The sequence below is a fragment of the Xenopus laevis genome, chromosome 7S (genome assembly GCF_017654675.1).
Source record: "Xenopus laevis strain J_2021 chromosome 7S, Xenopus_laevis_v10.1, whole genome shotgun sequence".
NCBI classification, from domain to species: domain Eukaryota; kingdom Metazoa; phylum Chordata; class Amphibia; order Anura; family Pipidae; genus Xenopus; species Xenopus laevis.
The window spans coordinates 89,516,493-89,540,761 of record NC_054384.1 but is presented as its reverse complement, the minus strand read 5'-3'; the positions used below and the strand labels follow the sequence as shown (position 1 = coordinate 89,540,761).

Genomic DNA, 24,269 nt, shown 5'->3' with positions numbered 1-24,269 from the left:
TAAGGATAGATGCATGGAGCTTCCCTCCAGTAGATGTCAGAATAATAAAACAAAATATGAAATGCCAGATAAGCAAGGTTACTATAACTACATTGGGTTTTAGTTGCTCCTAAGATACAGAAACATGGCATGTTGTTAGTTTCCCAGGTGCCCTCAGTCATCTGACTTTGATAAACTTAAGTCACTTATTACTGCTGCGCTGAAAGTTGGAGAGATATCATCCCCCTTCACTCCAGCAGCCTATCAACATAAGGTAAACAAAGAACAGCTTCCTTACCCAATATAACAGCTCCCTGGTAGATATGAGAACAGCACTCAGTAAACTTCCAAGTCCCACCACAACTCCTCCAGTTACATTGAGTAGAAGAAACAATAGGTTATTTGAAAGCACAGGATCACGTACAAATGCCTGAGATGGCTGGCTAAACACCAATATTACAGTTAATGAAATTCAGGAATAACATTTTATATGGTAGATTGAATTATTTGTAATGTAAACAGAGTAATTTAGAAATAAAAACGACACCATAAAAATAATGACAGAATCCATGTAATGATCATAGGGAATTGACATATTAGTCAGTTTAAAAACATCGTTCATTTTCAGGTTCTTAAGTAAAAACTAAGGATGGATCCTGATAAATTGAAACAGTTCACAAACACAGCCCGGTGCCACAATAACATACGCTGCTCTGCTCGTTTAATGACCCAAACGTCATTTAAAGTTAAACCGCTCAAGTTATTTGAGTTCTGTTTTTGCATTAGGCCTATAAACTCTGCCGGGCATAAATCTATTGATTAACATTGACTAAGGTTAATTACTCCATTTAACTGGACTTACGATCAGCTGCCAGCCATGCTACAATTTATATTTGGTAATTACGATCGTTTTTTAATAATGATATCTTTTTAAACAATGTCTTGGCTGCAAATGTCCCCGGAGTCTAGTTTAATGTATTGTAAACGTGCAAAAGGTCAGCCCTTGCTGTACAATAGAGCATCTATTATTTGATGTATGGTTTCCTCTTATTTTCCGCTTGTTCACTTTGTCCTTTACTCCCAACTTGGCTCATATTCAAATCATGTGGTTTTTTTTCAAGACTTTTTTGAAAGCAACAAAATCCATGAAAAGCTACTTCATGCTATAAGTGAATCTAACAAAAGTGGCTGGATTATCTCTAAAAAATAAAAGGCAGCTCAGCAAGCATCAATAGCTTAACCGCTGTTTACCAATGTCTTGGCTGTTATTATAGGTCTCTGATAAAATGCTAGTAGGAAACAAATATATATAATGTGCCAGTAGTGATGGGTGAATTTGGGGCGTTTCACTTCGCTGAAAAATTTGCAGATTTCCGGCGAAATTCACGAAACGGCGCTGGCGTCTCATTTTTGACACTGGAGTCAGTTTTTTTGACGCCCGCACAAATTCGCCCATCACTATGTGCCAGCTATTAAAATTACTAGAAGTCGCAACTCCTATATCTGTAATAAGCAATTTTGACGCCGGCGTCAGTTGCTGGTGAAAATGTTTTTTTTGCCGGCGAACTTTCGCTGCGGTTTCGCAATTTATGAATTCGCACCTGGCGAATAAATTCGCCCATCACTATGTGCCAGCTATTAAAATTACTAGAAGTCGCAACACCTATATCTGTAATAAGCAATTTGGCATCTAAACAAAGCACCCTTAGTTAGTCAGCCTTGCAAAAAAATAAATCACTCAGCGGCATTGTTATTCCCCTACTGTTGAGAGGACTTGGGAGATGAAGTTTAACCAATGCTAAAGGGCTGCAGACTGGATATTATTTCTGGTTTGGAACAATGATGTAGTCTCATAGTAGGAATGGCATAAAGCCAGCATTTAAATGTTACTACATGCTTTACAGGAAAATAAATTCTGAATCCCCCCCGACGGTTGTAAAAAAAAAAAAAAAACCCAGCATCCTTTTTAAGCCAGTACAGCAATTTGATCTTGCAATGTCTGTAAATATCTTACTGAGGCCCATATGGCCTCATATTAGACTGACGTTTGGTCCGGTAGTTCCTTCTTTTGTCACTCGTAAAGGTATAGGTATGGGATCCGTTATCTGGAAACCTGTTATCCAGAAAACACCAAATTACTTGAAGGCTGTCTCCCATAGACTCCATTTTATCCAAATAATCACATTTCTTAAAAATTATTCTTTTCTCTCTGTAGTAACAAAACAGTACCTTCTACTTGTTCCAAACTAAGATATAATGAATCCTTATTGGACGCTAAAAAAGACTATTGGGTTATATAGACTAAAGGTATAAAGATCCAAATTACTGAATGATCCGTTATCCAGAAAAACCCAGGTCCCGAGCATTCAGACATGGACCTGGATATTACCAATAGCCAGCTAAATGGATACTATCCTTTGTCAATTACCTCTAAACTGCTGTTCTGTTGCTATAACGGTAAGCTTGGAGCTCATTTATGCTACCCTTATATATATATATATATATATATATATATATATATATATATATATGTATCCATATAAAAATTACCAGAAATATTCAAGTTGGGCAGTGTGTAGTCAAACACACATCTTTAACAATATGAATCATCACAGTTTGGTTGCTAAAACAAAATGAAGCTTCACCCTTGTTCAGGAAGAAACCTACAGCAGGTCAGACACTAAAGATCTGTTCTGAGAGTTGTACTTTAACAACTGACGGGCCTCAGATTTTATATCTCTGCTCTAAAACAAATAATTATACAGTAAGAAATGTGTCTGCTACATTATTTATTTACTGTAGTCTGACTTAGTCTCACTTATCAAAATATAGGTATCTACAGAGAGGAAGTGCCGTAGGGCATGAAACGCGTCAGTGGTGATTATCATGCACTGTACCAAAGCTAACAAATTTTAATGGAACCAATACAGTAATATATTTTACAAATTTGAAATCGTGTTGAATATATCCGCAGTAGTGATGTAGGAAGTAGTTCCAAAGCCAGGAACCCGGATCCTAAGACACGTGACGTCTGGAGCCAATCGGAGATCCCTCACACTGATGTGAATGTTATCTACAGAGGGGAGCCAGCAGTATAGAGGGCTGAGTAAGGCCCTAATAAATAAGAAATCTCAATATATCTTGACAAAAAACTTCTAGATATGCCATTGCAAGCATGGTAGCTTGAATATAGATTTAAATATATCTTGCTGTGCCATACCACGTTGACCTGAGATACTTGAATTGTTTGTCTAGATGACGGCCATTGAAAATATGACTGAAAAGCTGGAAAATTTTGCCAACTTAAAAGCAGACACGGGAAGTACCTTACAGCCGCTTCCACATCATCCATTTAATTTCCGCTCCTCGCCCACCGCCCTCTCAGATTCAATATTAAGGAAAGGAAAGGAAAGGTACACCTGCAGGTAAGAAAAAAAGGGATACTGTTTAAATGCATTCAAAATAAAATTGGCATTTAATTTGGTAATACACAACCATGTGCCTTTTAAACACGTTAAAATAAATCCACAAAAAAATGAAACTATATTATTTAACATTGGGGTGGAATTGTGCAGTCAAAGGACCTGAATGGTGCAAATTATGTCCTGGCTCCCATCAGCTACAGTGGCTTTTAAAGGAGAACTAAACCCTTAAAAATGGGCTAAAAATGCCATGTTTTATATACTGCCTAAAGTTTCAGCTTGTCAATAGCAGCAATGATCCAGGACTTCAAACTTGTCACAGGGGGTCACCATCTTGGAAAGTGTCTGTGACACTCACATGCTCAGTGGGCTCTGAGCAGCTGTTGAGAAGCTAAGCTTAGGGCTCGTCACTAATTATCCAGCAGAAAATGAGGTTGTCTGTAATATAAACTGATGCTACAGGGCTGATTATTAAATTCTGATGCTAGTTGCACTGGTTTCTGTGCTGCCATGTGGTAATCATATTTATTAATTACTACAGCCTTATATTGTGACATTTCTATTCTATGTGTACTGTATATTGTGAGTAGGTCCCTAAGCTCAGTAAGTGACAGCAGCACAGAGCATGTGCAGTGAATCAGTAGAAAAGAAGATGGGGAGCTACTGGGGCATCTTTGGAGACACAGATCTTTACTGCTAAAGGGCTGTGGTTGCCTTGGGCTGGTACAGAAGCATAAAACATAATGTACAGCATTTCTAGCTTCTTTAGTTAAACTTTCCTTGTCCTTTAATGGCTGTTAATGAGTTTATGGCAGATGGAGAGCCGTTTGTGTCACTGTGTATGTGAAATACATTAAGGGCTGATCAATGTCAGGCAGGGGTTACGTATTATTTTCCTTTCTCAATCAGTGCTCAGGATTGATAATCGGCCTTGGATTTCAGCACTGAATGGAGCAGGGGCAACGTAAATCATAATAAAAGTTTCCTCTGTTGGGCAGAGAGGGCTTAGGTTATAGCTAGAACCAAAGCTCCAGATTAAAGCCAGGAACTTGGCACAAGCATTTCCTCATAAGGAATATCTGTTAGGTCAAAGATTCATGATTGTAATATGTGGAATTCCAGAAGACTGACATATGATACCCAGTGAATCTGAACTTAGGAGGTATGCACAACATATCTTATATGTATCTTTAGTCGCAAAGGGATTCATGTCCATCTCTTTGATAAAAAATTTGGCTTTAAGAGATTTTTTTTTAAAAAATGCCTTTAATTAATCTTATCATTTCTTATGATTAGGTACTGTGGCAAAATCTTTCCTCGATCAGCCAATCTAACAAGACATCTCAGGACCCACACAGGAGAGCAACCATACAGGTAAACAGAAAACACGAATAGGCCTCTACTGACTTATTCGTTTTAACGTTTATTTATAAAGCGCCAACACATTCATGCAGCATTTTACAGAGATTGTGCATCATTCACATCATTTCTTGCCCACAGTTAGTGATGGGCGAATGTCTTCACCAGGCGTGAATACGCGGCGAACTCCCTCAATTTGCCCCGGTGAAACTGCCGTGAAAATTCAATGGTGTAAAAAAAATGGATGCCGGCCCATCAGCTACATTGGCTTTTAAAGGAGAACTAAACCCTAAAAATGGGCTAAAAATACCATGTTTTATATACTTCACTTATTGCACCAGCCTAAAGTTTCAGCATCTCAATAGCAGCAATCATTCAGGACTTTTTCACAGGGGTCACCATCTTGGAAAGTGTCTGTGACTCTCACATGCTCAGTGGGCTCTGAGCAGCTGTTGAGAAGCTAAGCTTAGGGGTCGTCGCTAATTATCAAGCAGAAAATGAGGTTTGTCTGTAATATAAGCTGATGCTACAGGGCTGATTATTAAATTCTGATGCTGATTGCACTGGTTTCTGTGCTGCCATGTAGTAATTATCAGTATCAATTACTGTGGTTGCTTGGGGCTGGTACAGAAGCACAGTAACGTAACTGGAGTGGGGCGGGCCCTGGTGCGGGACGTGCCGCCGGGCCCCCGCACCCGTCCGTATCTGATTGTTTTACACGAAATCGGCCGTTGCGGCCGGAAATCGTCAGTGCGCAAGCTGCCGGGGCCCAGAGGGGGTAGGGGCCCTGGCCCAATTGCACGCCCTGCTCCCCCGGTAGTTCCGCCACTGCAGAAGCATAAAACATAATGTACAACATTTCTAGCTTCTTTAGTTTAACTTTCCTTATCCTTTAATGGCTGTTAATGAGTTTATAGCAGATGGAGAGCTATTGTGCTGCGAAAATTCACCAATGTAAATAAAAGGACGCCAGCGCAATTTCGCCAAAAACTGATGCCGGCGTCCAAAAAAAACTGAATTTTTCACCGTTTCACAAATTTCTCGGGAAATTCACATATTTTTCAGCGAATGCCCGAAATTTGCCCATCACTACCCACAGTCGAAGGTCCCTATCACATTCACACACAAACTAAGGTCAAGAGCTTGAAAACTGTTTTTGGGGTGAATGCAAAAGCCAGAATACCAGGAAGAAACCCACGCTACCTTAGATGAAAATTTTCAGCCATTAGTGTGAATATCGCTTGCACCCAGTGTAGAATTCCCATGCCTTTATTATTTCTAAGGTAATGTTCCCCCCATGCTTTATAATTAGGGTGTGGAGATAAGATTTTAGGTTTCTTGAAGTCGCTTTGGAATACTTTATATTGCATGAAAATCTAGGGCTGGACTAAGGGTCGTGCCACATATGGTGATTTTCTGCAGCTTTTTTCCTCTGTGACTGTATTAAGGAACTGTTTCAGGGGAAAAAAACACAGGAAACATCAGGGATCCCTTCTGATAACAATTGATAGGAATCACCCATGATTATGGCACAATGGAGTCATTAAAGTGTAACAACACAGCAAAATGAAGGGGAAGTTCAATAAAAACTAGAAACGAAAAGCCCCAGTGAATAAAGGTGAAATGTACAGAAAATTGGGCAATTAGACATTAATATATTGAAGTAACATGCATGAAAGTTTTAAGCCTTAAGTGTTTCCAACTACTTCTTGGTCCTCCTTTCACAGCAGACAATTCATGGATACAGACTTCTGCCTCATTTCAATAAAAAGCATGATATATTTAGAGAACATTATCTTTTCATCCAAGATGCAATAAATAGTAACTCATTAATGTTATCCTGTAAGCCCAAGTTAAAATGAGCTGACTTCCTAATTTAATCGGACACTTCAGATAAGAGAACGGAATGAAATATGAGACGATCATCATAATGCTTTGCAGACAGTTGATACGAATCATTCTACAGCTGAAATATTGGCAATGCATCCTAGAAGTTATGCGTTCATACGTTTAGGTTCACTCTTTATCTGGTTCTGTTCAACGGCTGCCCAAAAAAGGAAAGTGTGCACATCTAGAAATGATGTGATTTATTTGGCTGGTCTTCTCTCTCTGGGACCTAATGTGTGTGTTTTGTGTAATGGCGCAGTATAAGATTGACTTCTAGAGACTGTAGCATTGTAATAGCACCCCGGGGAACCCATGGTATGTTTATAGAACAATTTAATTATCATTGATTTCTTTTGCTCTCTGACAACTGTGAATGTCAGCTTAATTGTTTTTTAAAAGTTTTGTTTTGTGAAAGTCTGTTCTGTCTGGTGAAATGCAGGTCAGACCAGTGATGGGGTGAGAATGAAAATGCATACTGTCTGGGTGCAGTTGTTTTTTTTGTTGGTGGTGGTGTTTTGGATGAGCTATTGGATGGAAAATAATCTGTTGAAAGTTTTAGGGGCAAATTCACTAAGATTCGTAGTTGCGCCAGGCGTAACTTCACCGCATTTCGCCACACTTCGCAAGGCGTAGTTTCGCCAGCGCTTCGCAAATTCACTAAAATCCGAAGTTGCGCTCAGGGGTAGCGTAAGGTTGCGAAGTTGCGCTAGCGTTGATTCGCTAAGTGAATCGAAGTTACGCTAGCGATGGTTAATTTGCATACGGCGCAACGGAGGAATACATAGAATCACTACAAATGCCTGGGAAACCTTCAAAACATCAAATAGAAATTTTATTTTGCCCTACACATGTGCCCACTGTATAGTTAAGTTGCCATGAGTCAGGAAATGTAGGGGGGAAGGAGGGGAGCCCCAAAAAGATTTTCGATCTTTTTCAGCCTATTACCCATAATGTAGAAAACACGCCAGCGTTTTTTGGGACTTAGAAAAAAAATTGACTTTTTTTGAAGCAATCCCTATCTACTCTATTGCGCTTCGCCTGGTCTGAGGTGGCGAAGGAAGTCTAGCGTAAAAGGTAGCGTTCAGTACACTGTGCGCGTTAGTGAATTGGCGTAGTTACGTCCGTAGCGAAAATTCGCCAGGCGTAAGGGTGCGAAGTAACACTAGCGAATCTACGCCAGCGTTCGTTAGTGAATTTGCGCAGTAATGAAAATGCCAAACGCTAGCGAAGTAACGCTAGCGTTCGGCGCTTTGGCGCTTAGTGAATTTGCCCCTTAGAGATTTTTAAAGTGAGGTACACTCATATAAAGAGGGAGGGCAAAAGTGAATGGGACAGAGAAGGAGAGAGCAAGAGGCATCATGTCAGGTCTCTATGCAGAAAATATATTTTTAATTAGTATAAACAGCTAAATGAAGGCACCTGGTACTCCATACTACAGGTATGGGATCCGTTATCCGGAAACCCGTTATCCAGAAAGTTCAGAAAGGCCGTCTCCCGTAGACTCCATTATAATAAATTAATGCACATTTTAAAAAATGATTTCCTTTTTCTCTGTAATAATAAAACGTTAAATTGTACTTGATCCTAACTAAGATATAATTATTCCTTATTGGAAGCAAAACCAGCCTAATGGGTTTATTTAATGTTTAACTTATTTTCTAGTAGGCTCAAGGTATGAAGATCCAAATTACAGAAAGATCCATTATACGGAAAACATCAGGTCCCGAGCATTCTGGATAACAGGTCCCATACTGCTGTCTAATGGCTCCGAATATCCTCAGATCCAACTTGTTCTATTTCACATTAAATCTAATTTTAAAAACATTAAATTACAATTAGAATTTGGATGGAATGCCTTCAACAGTACAAAAAATTGGCCTTAAAATAATTCATTCTAAATTTATTCTTCTTTTGAAAAATACAAGCTAACAGATAATATATGAAATAAATTGCCTATTTCTACTAATAAAAGCTCGGCAAAATCTGAATCATATATGGTCTCCTGTCACACAATAAGGAACCAGAATTATCATAGCACAAGAACTATATATACAGGTATGGGACCTGTTAACCAGAATGATCGGGACCTGGGGCTTTCCAGATAACTGATCTTTCTGTAATTTGGATCTTTATACCTTAAGTCTACTATAAAATCCTTTAGACATTAATGGGCAGATTTATCAAGGGTCGAATTTCGAAGTAATAAATACTTAGAAATTCGACCCTCGAATTGAAATACTTTGACTTCGAATATCGAAGTCGGAGTATTTTTCACCGAATTTGTCCATCGTACGATCGAAGAAAAATCGTTCGATTTTACATCGATGTGTAAAGACTTAGAAAAATGGTCTAGAAGGTCCCCATAGGCTAACATAGCACTTCAGCAGGTTAATTTGATGAAGTATTGAAGTCGAAGTTTTTTTAAAGAGACAGTACTTCGGTTATCGAATGGCCGAATATTCAAACTTTTTAAACTTCGAAAATACACTCGAACCTTAGTAAATCTGCCCCTAAATAAACCCAATAGGCTGTTTTTTCTTCCAATAAGGATCAATTTTAACCAAATAATCTAAATTTTAGTACCTTGTACTTAATGCAAGCTAAGATATAAGTACTTAGCTTGCATTAAGTACAAGGTACTAAAATTTAGATTATTTGGTTAAAATTGAGTCTATGGGAGACAGCCTTTCCGTAATTCAGAGCTTTCGAGATAACAGATTTCCGGATAACGGAAGACTATATTTTATCATAGATCTGCTTACCATTGACTGAATTCAAAATTCTTAAAAAATTGGACTAAGGGACAGATGGGGGTATGTACTAACATCACAATTTGGTTGCTATGGGTTACAGCACTGCATTACACCCATAACGGCCTGTTTATCATGCTGTGTAAAATTATTTATGCTGAAAGAACAATGTAAAAAAAGCATTGTAAAAAAAAGAATGGCAAATGTAAAAGGTAAATATTTTGTAATAAAAAAAAAAGTTGTTTGATGTCTCTACAGTGTCACTGTGGTGTGTTACATCTTTTGTGATGCTTCTTCTTTCCAGATGTAAATATTGTGACCGGTCATTTAGTATCTCCTCCAACCTTCAGCGGCATGTTCGGAACATTCACAACAAGGAAAAACCATTTAAATGCCACTTATGTAATAGATGTTTCGGGCAACAGACAAACCTGGACAGACACCTCAAGAAACATGAACATGAAAATGTTCCAGGTAAGATATTAAATAGTTTGTTTTAGAACAAATAAAATCATTGTAATCAGATTTGAATTCTATTAACCACACAAGAATCATCAACCGCACACTAGTCCATACATTTTATTCAGTAACAGTCAAACCTTGTATAAATGAGGCATATAAAATACAATAAAAACAGACCCAGAATTTTGGCAAAAGTGATACATTTTTCTTTTCTGCATCCTTCCCCCAACTAGTCACCCACAACGCAAAAAAAACTCCACGATCCATAATTTGCCATCCATCAAGGGTCAACCACGGGCTCCCAAACAAAGTAAGGAGACCTGGTTCCCCTGGGGGCAGATTTATCAAGGGTCGAATTTCGAAGTACAGAAAACTTTGAAATTCGACCATCGCATTAAAAAACTTCAAATTCGAAAATCGAATTGGAAGTTTTTTCAGCAAATTTGGCAATCCTGCGATCAAATAAAAATCGAACGATTCGAAGGATTTCAGCGATCGATCAAAGGATTTTTATTCGATTTGTAAAGACTTCGAAAATGGTTGTAGAAGGTCCCTATAGGCTAACATAGCACTTCGGCAGGTTTAATTTGGCGAAGTATTGAGGTCGAAGTTTTTTTAAAGAGACAGTACATCGATTATCGAATGGTTGAATATTCGAACGATTTTACTTCAAATCGAATTCGAAGTCGTAGTAGCCTATTCGATGGATGAAGTATCCAAAAAATTACTTTAAAATTTGAACTTTTTTAACTTTGAAAATTCACTCGAACCGTAGTAAATCTGACCCTAAGGTTTAATTTGGCGAAGTATTGAAGTCAAAGTTTTTTTAAATAGACAGTACTTCGATTATCGAAAGGTCAAATATTCAAACGATTTTTACTTTGAATCGAAGTCTAAGTAAATTCGAAGTCGTAGTATCCTATTCGATGGTCGAAGTATCCAAAAACTTACTTTGAATTTAGAATTTTTTTACTTCGAAAATTCCCTCAAATTCACTTCGACCCTTGATAAATTTGCCCCCTAATGTCAAAGGGTCTGCTTGCTATGTAGTTACTCCCCTGCTTTGGCTGCACCTTGCCTTTCCAGACACACAAGGAATGGGTATGCAAGGGGACACCCATGCAATTTGTGCCCATCAGTGGCTGGATCAAGTGGAAAAAAAACATAATGCTTTTTGCCCGTTCTTTTGTACTGTTCACCTAGCCTCCTATATTATAAATTAGCCGTATTTAGTATGTAGCATAATTTGAAAGCATTTCGTTTTTACTAGCAGAAATAAAAAAGTTATTTTAAATTCCGGGGTAGATTTTTTTTGCTGAAGGATGTCCCAAGATAATATGCATAAGTGAACTGCATTTATTTAGAAAAACTAAAAAAAACTGAGCCTTCTCCATATAAGAATATCTATATTCCCAGTTTAACTATCATAGTGCAGAGAGACATCTGAATGGGCAAGACAGACATACAATATATGAGTGGTGATGGCAACCCACAAAAGTCACCGACTCTTCGGGACTTCAAGCACCAAATTCTTTGCTGGGACTTGATTACAACTTGATGACAAAATCTATTTAAATAGTTCTTGCACTGTACCTAATAAATGCTTAAAAATGGTTTAATGGACTGATATTTTTAGTTCCCCAAAGAAGGACCTTAGTGAAATTTGATTCCCCTTAACTTTCTCTCGTTCCCTATTTCCTGTCTAGTGAGTCAGCACTCCGGAGTCATTACAAACCACCATGGGACCAACGTCTCCTCCCCCAACTCCGAATCCGAAAACCATGCACTTTTAGACGAGAAAGAAGATTCCTATTTCTCAGAAATCCGAAACTTTATTGCAAATAGTGAGCTGAACCAAACGGCGAGTCTGGCAGAAAAAAGGTAACTACAAATAAAAAATTACAACGCGTGTTGCATCGGATAACAAATTCAATTCTGTGCTGATTCATTTCCTTGATGATTCAAAGGCACTGAAGGAATTTTTATAAGTAATGGGAGACAATGTGCGTGCCATAAAACAAAACTTAATGTTCATTGGTGATAAGTTAAATGAAAATGGGCTGCCAACGCCGGGTGCCTTTTCCGGAAAATAGACCACTATGTACAAAACATAAATCAAACCATGTAACTAAGCCAGTCCTTGAAAAAAAATAAACAAAGAAAATGATATGGTGTTTTCCATTTAAAGATCAGGGGATTATTCCTTTTTTTTTAATCCTCTTTCCCATTATATAACCTCATTTTAATGATTTCTAATTAATGCAATTAGAAGGTGTCACTGGCAGCGGTGAAATGCGTAACAGATGGCTATGTGTCATCCGTCAAACAGCGTCACCTTTGCAGAAAGGTTAACACGGAGAAGCCAATCTGGAGCTGTGTCATGGAATGATGAGAGAAGATGTTAGGTAATGGATTGTTAGAAATTCAAGCCATGAAAATATTTTGTTTATAAAATTAGTTGAGATGTATGGGTCACTGGAGAACATTCAGTACGTTCTGCTGAAAACACTTCCCTTGAAAAATGAGATGATGAATTCCAGATTAGAAGGCTATATGAAGTCAGAGAACCCAAACCTGCGTGGAGAACGTAAACTGAAAAAAGTGCCATTGCACCCATGAATCCCAATGGAACGCACAGAATTAATCAATGGCAGGTGTGTTTGGACAGCCGCTGACATTTCTGAAACCTATGATAGTCATGGTTTATGGCAACACTCGGTATAGAATATAAGAAAACTTAGGGGCCTGTTAATTCATGTTCAGCTTGCCACATCTCCAGTAACATCAGGCCCATGCTTGGCTCTAGCTCTAGTTTCTTGTAACTGGATTACCATATAGTAGGAGAGCTGTGGAAAAAGATGTTGAGCCCAAACAGGCAACAGAGAAAGTCTTGATCAAGGCAGAATCTGCAGCCAATCACAACTGTGCAGAAATATGAAAAAAATATAATATATCCAGTGCTTAATATTTCAATAACATAAAAAGTAGCGAGTCTACAAGACCAGTGCATAAAAAGTAGCGTCTGAAAGAGTAACATCAGGCCCATGTTTGGCTCTAGCTGGTTTCTTGTAACTGGATTACCATATTGGGCTCAAAGATGCTGAGCCCAAACAGACAGAGAAAGTCTTTCAAGAAAGTCTTGATCAAGGCAGAATCTGCAGTCAATCACAACTGTGCAAAAATATATAAAAAAAAAAATATAATATACCCAGTGATTAATATTTCAATCACAAAAAAGTAGAGTCTACAAGAGTAACATCAGGCCCATGCTTGGCTGTAGGAGAGCCGTGGAAAAAGATGTTGAGCCCAAACAGACAGAGAAAGTCTTTCAAGAAAGTCTTGATCAAGGCAGAATCTGCAGCCAATCCCAACTGTGCAAAAATATAAAAAAATATATATAATATACCCAGTGCTTAATATTTCAATCACAAAAAACGTAGAGTCTACAAGAGGTGTGTTCTAGAGATAAAATGATCTGCCCAGTGTATAGTTTAGACAACTTAAATACAATGGCTTTAAACGGAGAAGAGAGCAGAGGGGAGCATGTTAGAATAGTACATCATTAACACGATGATTGATTTGATGATTGACATTGAAAATGTATTGTATTTTAGGTTTAGGAATCTAGAATAAAGAACATATGGGCTAATTTATTAAAAGTCACAAAGTCTGCAGCAGATAATACATGACAGCCAATCAGATGTTTGCACCTGACGAGTATATACTGATGGCGGATTGATTGTATTTGGTTTCCTGACCTAGCTTTGTGACTTTTCTTACATTACACCCAGATTACACTGAACACGTGCTCCAGAAATAAAATTTACCAATAAATACATATAATATCCATTATGGGTACTACAAATGCTGATAGACTATATTGCTGTACTAACTGTCAACTCTACAGATGCTTGAGAATATTGGCCACAGTAACTTAAAGGGCATGTAAAGTCTAAAATAGAATAAGGCTAGAAATGCTGTATTTTGTATACTAAATATAAACATGAATTTACTGCACCGCAAGCCTAAACAAACAAATAATTTATGCTTTCAAAGTTGGCTACAGGGGGTCACCATCTTGTAACTTTGTTAAACATCTTTGCAAGACTAAGACTGTGCACATGCTCAGTGTGGTCTGGGCTGCTTAGGGATCGTCATAAACAAAGCTGCTTGAGTTCTGCATGGCTGGTAAGTAAGGCGTGGGCTCCCCCTGCTGTTCATAAGTATGATTGTTTCCCTGCTCAGAAGTTAGGGACCGTCTGACAATTCCTATCCACAGCAGTAAATGAAGGGAGAATTTCACTGCATACAGTCAGGTTTCTTATAAAAACAGTACACATTTGTTAATTAAAGTATATTGGAGATAGGTTTCTTTTTCATTAAAGAAAGTAAAAATGGGATTTTATTCTTTTACCTTTACATGCCCTAAGTACAACAGTTATATTTTTAAAGAACTCTTTACTTGTTAGTTCACGTAATTTGATCATTTCAACCTTACAAGAAGAAATCAGAGGGTAAGCTTGGTGGCCAAGAGAACAAGGCCAAATACCAATGTACATGTGACCAGCCAAACTGGGACAGCCATGAAAACAAAAGCAAGGCAGCTCCTACATTAGCTCATAATCTGTTTAGCGATATACTTAAAACAGAGAATTCTATGTACCCAGACCAATCCATTAAAAAAAAAAACATTTGGAATATCGTATACCAAGGTTTGCTGGACACAAACTTTTTTTATAGTAAAACCCAAATATTCACTTAAAAAATATAATATCTTTGATCTCATCTCGCGGTGCAAGAAAATGTGGCAATGTGCTTAGAGTTTGATACAAAGATACTTTTCCTCTCCGAGCCACCCAAAAAAAAGGGACAAATAATTCTCTACCAACCCACATGCAGCATTCACTCCTTGTCAGAGATTTACTGAGTGTGAAGCGACATTGTGACCAGAGCTGGACAATCATTATTCAGAAATTAAGTGGCTGGTATATTAAAAGAAGTGCCTAGCATTAATCATTCTAATAAGACAAGTGGGCCCTTTTTCAAAATTCAATCATGGCAGTATCTAGTTTAGTTTCTATATCATGCTGTGCCAGCTAGGCGTACTAAGAAACAGTTTTTTATGCAAAAATGTAAAGGTGTGGGAGTCTTTCATCTTATTTGCAAACTGTTTGTTCAGAATATAATTCCCCAGGCCCTAAGGGGATAGAATAAGCAATTCTTTTCTTTTTTTTCACTTTTTCTAATGCAATTTTTTTTTTAAATGTCTATTGTCTATTTTTTTTTAACTAATTTAATGTATTTCTATTTTGTTTGATTTTTACTTCCATGTGAACTGAGGAAAGCATATATAGTGTATGTGTATTTTTTTAAATTCACATTTTTTTTTTACTATAAAATCAGAATTTTCAGTGAAAGAAAAATCCTCAAATATTTTGAGATTTATTATATCTCAAGCATGGAAAAAGTCTGAATCTGAAAATCCGGCATCTCAGACCTACCAGGGTTGTATATAAGTCAATGGGAGAGGTCCCTATCCTTATTTGGAATCTGGAATTAGCCCGAAAATCCAACTATTATGAACTTTTCAGCAAAAATCTGAACATTTTTGGGAAAAAGCCTGGAATAATCAAGCAATTCGGGAAAAATATAAAAAAAAAACGCACGATTCGGATTTTCCCCGATCCGATTAAATCATGCTTTTTTAATAATACATAAGGTATAATTATGAATTCTAGTTTGGTCGGACTTTTTTAATTAAAATAATCAGAAAAATTCAGATTTTGATAAATAAGGCCCTTAAAGTTCTTGCGTTATTAAACAGAGCACCAATGTGTAGCCTAAATGACTTTCCTCACCTGCCTGCCTAAGAGAAAATTAAGTTTCAATATTTAAAAAAATGACTGCATAATGGTAAAATAATTCACAAGGGCAACTAATGAACAAAGGTTTTTTAATGAAAGCAGCTGGGGCACATGCCGCAGGTTATTCCCCACTGAATCTCATTAGTGAGCTAAGAAAACAAACGAGATGTAGTGCATTTTCAAATTCCCACACATACTGCAAATGTCGCCAGGGCAGCTCCAAATAGAGGCTATCATAATGACGTTTGTTTTCTGTCTGTCTGGGAGGGTGATAAATGACATTCGGAGATGCTGACAGCATGAGCCATGTAATCGCCAACCAATTTTTGCAGCATGCATTGTTTATACTGCACAACAGATGGGTTGTTTTAACCGTTTACGGGCCGGGGGGCTTTAAATTAATCAAAATGTCAAAAAGGAATAAATAAAAGCACCTTCAGCCAATAATAGTGTTATTTGTCTTTTTATAGCTCTCTGTGTATTTTCAGATTTTTTTAGTACTTAAAATTAGGTAGGCCATAAATAGCTCAAATGACATATATTCCTATAGGTTTTTCTGGAAAACTTTTTAAAAGTATATTTAATTATATCCAGTATATATACTTGTATAAAAAGGAATGCTTGTTTTTTTTTATCATTTTTTTAATCATTCAGTTAAAATTTTCTTTAGTCCCTAGTGCAACCATCTTCATACAAAAATCTTTCCCTATAAGACTATCACTCGATCAAGGTTACCAGCAAGAGACACACAGCACAGAGCACTGTTTCTCAACTGAGCCATAAATCCATGTTCATGCAGTGTTATCTAAAATGACTTTGAATTTCACAATATGTTTGTTCTTGTTTTTTTTTTTTGTCTCATTAATCACAAGTTTATGGGGTTTGTGTCTTGGGGAAGAAGGTGTGAAGGCATTAGGTTGCATACTTAAGAAATAAACTTCATCTGGCATTTCCTGAAGGAAACTGGAGATCACTCAGCCTTTCCTGCTGTGGGATAAAGATAGACAAAGGGAATACATAGCAGACTGGCATAGTGATTCCAGAGAGAGAATCAAATGTGGGTATTTATCAAAAAGAACAACTAAGAGAAACAGTCTAACACAAACATGCCACTTACATGTTTAGATTAAGTGACATGAGCCAAAGACATTTCAGGGAAATGGGTTCCTATCGTAAAATCTCATTTGGACTGTAACGTTTATTAAGCATTAGGTTGAAGAACAATATAACTGATGCATACATGCATTTTTGTGTTTTTCTCCTTAGTAATATCTAGATCTGTTGCAGCTTAAGTATTCTTACATGTTTTGTATTATAAATATATATGCAGGAGCAGATACCAATGCAATTGGAAATAGCAAATTGTTCGCCTTATTCTTATGGAACTGATCCATCTTAGTATGCCCAATATTGATGGGCGAATTTGTCCCATTTAATTTTACCGGAAAATTTGTGAATAATTTGCAAAACGCGGCATCAATGGGCGTCAAAATGATTTTGATGTGCATCAATTTCAACACCAGCGACAATTGTTATACGCGCGCCTATTTTGGCCAAATGCATTGAAGTCAATGGGTGTCCGAATAACGTTTATGTGCGCGACTATTCTGATGCGCATCCAAATTTTTTTGACATGCCAGATTTTTCACCTGTGAATTTTTTCACAAATGTATTGACCGCAAATTTGTGCCTGGCATCACTAATGCCCAACTCACATCAGTATGACTGTAGATAATGTGTAGTAAATCTTTTCAAATTACATAGGAAGTATACATGTAAAGTTGTAAACAAATATGTTTTGTAACTGTTTCAAAAAATGAAGACGGCAAGCAAAATGTACAACAGCTTAAATGTCAATTTAGCCTTGTGGTGTAAAAAAACATCTATTATGGCACAGGGGTGATCCTGGACCCTCTGCTGTCCCTTCCCCTGTGCACTCACCTTTATCCGCTGGAGGGGGTCGACAACATCGACGGAGGGATCCAAGAGGGGTCAACTCCCCTCATTGGCTCAGCGCCCGTGTTATGAACCCAAAATGACTGTTGCAGCTCTTATTGGAACAGTTATAAATGATTGTTTAACCATATATAATTGAATATGCCATTTCTTGCTAGAAAGGCATCCTGCCATTTTAAACACCACCAATTATTCAGTACCAATGTTGATAATAGGGTAAACCTAGTGTGCAACCAAAAATTCCTGCTTTTAGCATAACACTTCATCGTCTGATTATTATTTTTTCATAGGAGTTTAAAGTATGGTACCACTTAATAAAGAACCAATGAATAACAACATTATTTAGAAAACGGTTTAGGGCTCAAGCTCTGGAGACTGGTTTTGTCAGTGTCTCTTTTATTTTTCTTACGACTGTTCTGTTTGACTTGACTTGAAATTGTAGAGTTTATAGATGATGTGCCTATTCATTCACTGACAATGTATGTTCACTTATAACTAATTATATTATAGGGCAGAAATCCAGGATGTAGACAGTTCTAAATGCCTCAGCTTGGTCAACCAGAAAACAGATGATGTAGATGAGGAAGAAGATGATGACTTAGAAGAAGACTATGAAGATGGAAGTTTGACAGGGAAGTCACAAGATGAAACTGTCTCGCCTTCCATGGAAAACCAAGAAACATATGAAGAGGATGAGGAAGATGAAGAACCCACATCCCTCACAATGAGCTATGATCACGCCCGCAGGTAATTCCATCACCTGTCCTTGGTGCCATTCGTGAAAGCTCATGAATCATTTATGTGTTTCACCATCATTAAACTCAATATCAGAGGGCATTTAGGAACAGTAGCTTTAGAAATGTACACACATAGCTCTGAGGCCTCAATTATTTCAGTAGACATTGCTCGCAATTAAAATTTAAAACAAAAAAACCTTGTAATTCAGAACAAAATGCACATCCATGGAAACCAATTGGCATACCAAATTATAAGGAGTGTAGGAACCAGCTTTTGTGGCCATTTTGGTTAAGGGCATTCCTGCTGTTTTGCCATTGCCTTATGATTCATTTACTGTTCCTGTTTTACCTCTTCCTGTCTAAGCTGAAAGCAAGTGTGAAGCAGGACTGTGTTACCTGCCATGTTCTAATAAATGTATAAAGTTCTTGTGCTGCTTCACCTGAACTAACACAGCATGAACATTTAACCCACTGCTACATATATATATATATATATATATATATATATATATATATATATATATATTTATCTGTTATTTAGTTTCTAAAATAGCAGCAATCCCTTGGTTTGTAAAAACATTTCAGGCAGTTACACAGGTACAAAAAACTGAACCACATGCTGGACCATTAAACATTAGCTGACAAGGACATATCCATTTGTGGCAACATTTTCTCTGTGTGTGTCTGTCAATTCCATTCCTGTCCTTTTTTTGTGCATGTGACTTGTGCAAGTAAACCCCATGGCACATTGCATGCTGGCACCAAAATAGCAAAATTGCACAAACGGCTAGTTTAAGTTAAAATAAAAAAAACAGACAAGCTAATAAAAGGTCCACCAACTACCCCTCCCCCTGGTCATTGGTACAGGTGTATTGAGGAGGAAGATGCCGGCTTGTTAGATATGGAACAGATTCCGAATTTTGGGAAGGGGCTGGACCTTCGAAAAACAGCAGAGGAAGCATTTGAAGTTAAAGATGTGTTTAATTCCACCTTAGACTCTGAAACATTAAAAGAAACTCTGTACAGGCAGGCTAAAAACCAGGTATGTACAGTATACGAACATACATCACTTAGCATGACATCCAAAAGCATCAACTAGCCCTGGAATATTTTGTATAATGAGTAAATGTAACTCTCATGTTTACCCATGTCCTACACATACTTACAGCTAGATATTCTTGTACAATGTTTAAACCTAAGGAAAAAAGAATTCTGAACTGTAGGATGATTTAATTACTTGACCATCCACAAGAGAAATACAAGCCTGTACCCTGTTTTCTTGAGCGACCTCACTTCTTGTTCCCCCTCTATACTGGAAAGAATGAAAGCACAGACAAATATTATTATTTTAAGCCCTGATAAAAAAAAAAATCTGAATCAATCTTTGAGGCACAGTTGATTCATTCTATTTATGCTAAACCTAACCCTTATGTGTATATGTCAGCTTGAATGAACATGACTAAAGTCCAGCGCTTGGACCAAAACATACTAATTTTCATGCAGTGCCTGGAACAGTAAATACAATATATTATGGTAACTTTATTATGCCGCCTGCTTCCTTAAGATCTATTTTACCTATGTATAATTTCTTTAACATATGCTAATGAAACAGAGTTTGGTTATGTGGACATAAGACTTGATTGACGCTAATGTGTGTTGTCTTTTGTTTCGGTACAGCTCATTTGCATGTTACTGTTTCATGCCTGCTGATGTGGTTAATGTACTAACGTCTGCTCTAGTATGAGAAAAGTTTATTTCAGGAAAAGATACATACAGAATGCATTGCTTAAGGTGACAAATACTAACAGGCTGCTAACTGGTTATAGTAACAGATCATTAAAGCAGAACTAATATTTATGAGGAGACACTACAGGATAGATTTGTTACAAATCAAACTGAATTTCCTATCTATTCAATCTTTACAGGGACTATAATTTAATAAATCAAATTATCTCATCAATGTGGTCAAGCTTTAAGCCTTGCTAGAAATCAATCTCTTACAATTCCAAAAATTATTGATTTCCATAATTGACTATGGGCAATGTTGAAATTTTTTCTTTCTGACATGATCAACATTGATAAAATAATACTGATTGAGTCTCCCTTTAATGGGAAGTGTCAGCACCCTTAAAAGGAAGGTTCATTCATTCAAAAGTCCTGATCCGTTATCTGATTCGTTATGGATTAGATCATCAATGTCATAACTTTTATTTATCCTTAAGAATTGATTGGCATTGATCTTTCTACAACAATCAATAGAAAGTCTGCCCTTATTTTTATTTAATAAAACTTTATGATTGGGGGAAGCTGTGGCAGGCACAGGCCGATATTTTTTGTCTATAAGTAGGTGAAGTCACTTCTCTTTTCCAAGGTAGATGGTCCCATTGAATATGTCTTTTGCTACATTATACTCTTGTTAAATGGACCATGATGGGAAATTGCCTTTGTTAGGCACCTTTTGCATGACTACTACCTGTAGCTACAGTCAAAACCTACCAAAACCTGATTACTTACCATTAACTTGAATGCGATTTGCCATAGGACACCCAGAATGATGATTGCACCTGCAAATCTTTCAATTTAAGTCAGTGGTAAGTAATCAATGGCATGTAGTAGACATTTTGACCTCTGCTGTAAGTAGATATTTTAGGGATGCACTGAATCCACTATTTTGGATTCAGCCGAACCCCTGAATCCTCTGCGACAAATTCGGCCGAATACAGAACCGAATCTGAATCCTAATTTGCATATAGGGGTGGGAAGGGGAAAACATTGTATACTTTGTTTTGTGACAAAAAGTCATGAGAATTCCCTCCACCCCTAATTTGCATATGCAAATTAGAATTCAGTTCAGTTGGCCGGAATCAAATCCAAATCCTGCTTAAAAAGGCCAAATGGTGGCCGAATCCCGAACCAAATCCTGGATTCGCTGCATCCCTAGATATTATAAAGATGCCCTATTTGCCGGTACCTTTTTTTTGTTGATTTGCTTATTTTACAAATTCCTTTTTTTTTTATCCTATATGACAACCAAATGTTTGTATATATAAATAATATTGATCATACAATATCTGAACTGCTTCTATGAAATTATTTACATTCAAATTCATTTGTGACATTATCATCTATACATGGATGTTTGTTCACATAAGAACTTGAAATAAAACTGCAATTAATTAATCTTGCTGCAATATGAAGTTGATTTGAAGCTTGAATACTTTTAAATTGAAATTTCCTTTTCATTTTTTTTTTATTCTTTATTTTACAAGAGCCTGCAAATCATGCGTCTCTATATAAGGAGTAAAATGTATACAAAAACATATGCCTACATAAATTTAAACACAGAAAGAGTTGAGGGCCAGTTCACATAAGTTAATGGTTTAGAAAGAAAGTGAGGGAAATAGTTCAAAGATTTTTTGTATATAGTAAAATTCTTATCTGAATTAATGACAAAGGAAGGTTCATTGTGTTCTGGGGTTCAGCTCCAAGCAACTACCCACTGGACAAATGAGAAACTAACATGGAGATAGAATGTCTTTTTTTTGTATAAAAGAGAAATATCTCTATTTCTATCTTACTAAATAGAAAAAAAATTATGAAAACATTTCCAGGTCATTTCGAATCTTTAGCACGCATTTTTCAAGTGAAAACATGAATACCAATACTACTCACTCCAGTGCGGTGCGAATAATATATTATGTGCAAATATTTTGCGGTGGTACTTGTCTGTGCATTTCATATCTAACTGTTTATATTAACATCCTCCAGGCTTATGCAATGATGTTATCCCTTTCTGAAAATACTTCTCTTCACACTTCTTCCCACAATTCCCTGGACGCTTGGTTGAACATGGCTGGAGCTGCACCAGAATCAGGGACTTTCAATTCAATCAACCATTTGTGAACACAGAAGTCACATGTAACCAAGTTTTTAAAACATGCCACAGTTTCATACCTATCCAACACAAGAGAAAGCAGAATGGAAAGTGAAGAGATCAAGTGGTCCTCTTGGTCTCTAGGGGGCAAACATTATGTGTCCCCTGTATAATTTCAGTTGTCGTATTTTCCATGTATTGTTGGTCCTTTAAAGCTACCACTTGATTATACACAAAAGAAAATGTTGTGTAAACCACAGGTTCCTGTTCATGCCTTTACTCAAAGATGGATGCGAAGCACTGAAAGCCTCTATAAAAGCATGGTTTTGAGTTAATAAATAACACAATCCTGCAAACGCCTGTAGAAGTAAGTTGAACCACTAGAAATATTTTAGAAAAAAGTACCATTTTAAATCTTCAAAACGTTAATTTCCATGCAAAAATGCAAAAATGTTTATGGTGCTGTTGAAAAATTATTTATATAAAATAGATTACAATATTGTCAAGTTATATACCAAGTCATTTGTTCCATCGAAAGTATAGATTACTGTTTAAATATAAGACCTGCACTGGGCTAAGTTCACCTGTGTGCCTGACAAGTTACTGTAGTAGAGGGTTGCTAAATGTAGAGTACAAATTAGACATAAATGTGATATTTCCAAATAAATTATGAAAGAAAATTTTGGTCAAATTTCAGTTAAACACTATCGGGCAAAGGAAAAGGCAACTGTGATAAATACAGAAGTCAGCTATTCCTGGGTGCCCTTATTATCATGTGAGAACTGGATTTATTTTGCCTTTGAAATTATGAACTATTTCATTCTCATGGGCACATAAACTGGTTACAAATCGCATCAGCCTGCAATCAACAATTGCAATATTTTTATAGTTCAAAGTCTTTTTTTTATTTAATGAGCTAGCACAGTAATAATCAACATAAAGGGGCAGATTTATCAAGGGTCCAAGTGAATTTGAGGGAATTTTCGAAGTAAAAAATTTGAGATTCAAAGTTATTTTTTGGATACTTCGACCAATTCGATTCGAAGTAAAATCATTCGAATATTCGCCCATTCGATGATCGAAGTACTGTCTCTTTAAAAAAACTTTGATTTCAATACTTTGCCAAATTAAACCTGCCAAAGTGCTATGTTTGCCTATGGGGGGACCTTCTACAGCATTTTTCTACGTTTTTTGAAGTCAAAGAAAAATCCTTCGATCGATGGATGAAATCCTTCGAATCGTTAGATTCGAAGGATTTCATTGTTCGATCGATTTTACTTCGACCGCAAATGGCCAAATTCAATGTTAAAAAACTTCCACTCCGATGTTCGAAGTCGAAGTATTCCAATTCGATGGTCGAATTTCAAAGCTTTTTCTACTTCGAAATTTGACCCTTCATAAATCTGCCCCAAAATCATGGACAAAGTATATTTTTTTTAAATTGAATAGCAGTATATCTGAATTCAATATCAGGATATTTGGCATATATTTGACATGCTGGTCTGGCAGCTAAAGTAGCGGTTCCACCTCGTACATCAGTTTCTTGCAGAAATGTTGCTCTTCCATCTGATTAAAGTAATGGGTTTGCCATTTCTGCATGATGCTTTATTATTGAAGATTAGAGCCATCAATGCCTTTGCTGTGGCAAAATGAGTTCATATTAGAAAAAAATGGACAAACAGTTCAAAGATCTAATTTTTATATCAGCAATGAGCATCCGACAGAAATGGCCAATTATTTTAAGGGCTCTTACTGATGAGCGGTTGAAACTACACTCCCCTGCGTTACGTTTTTCTGCGTTCAGCCGCAGGGGAGCACAGGAATAGATGCATTAGGTTTTTTTCAATGGGGCTGTACTCACACAGGCGCGTGTAGGCTCCGAACGCAGGTTGAGACGCAACATGCTGCATTTTTCCTGTGTTCAGCGCCTACACACACCTGTGTGAGTACAGCCCCATTGAAAAAAAACCTAATGCATC

At 37.0% G+C, this 24,269-nt stretch overlaps 1 protein-coding gene across 6 annotated transcripts in view; it reads left to right on the top strand.

The window, feature by feature from the left end:
• Nucleotides 1–23,233, top strand: part of LOC108697710 (histone-lysine N-methyltransferase PRDM16-like) — a 73,076-nt gene extending 49,843 nt beyond the window's left edge. For 5 of the 6 annotated variants that reach the window (XM_041571508.1, XM_041571507.1, XM_041571505.1 and 2 more), the window contains 7 exons: nucleotides 3,235–3,404; nucleotides 4,698–4,775; nucleotides 9,702–9,871; nucleotides 11,566–11,740; nucleotides 18,190–18,426; nucleotides 19,284–19,458; nucleotides 22,185–23,233. In XM_041571508.1, the coding sequence (XP_041427442.1) occupies nucleotides 3,235–3,404; nucleotides 4,698–4,775; nucleotides 9,702–9,871; nucleotides 11,566–11,740; nucleotides 18,190–18,426; nucleotides 19,284–19,458; nucleotides 22,185–22,319 (1,140 nt within the window). In that variant the 3' untranslated portion in view covers nucleotides 22,320–23,233. The remainder of the gene's footprint in view (nucleotides 1–3,234; nucleotides 3,405–4,697; nucleotides 4,776–9,701; nucleotides 9,872–11,565; nucleotides 11,741–18,189; nucleotides 18,427–19,283; nucleotides 19,459–22,184) is intronic. The other variant, XM_041571509.1, reaches the window with a different exon arrangement.
• Nucleotides 23,234–24,269: the final 1,036 nt, after the last annotated feature.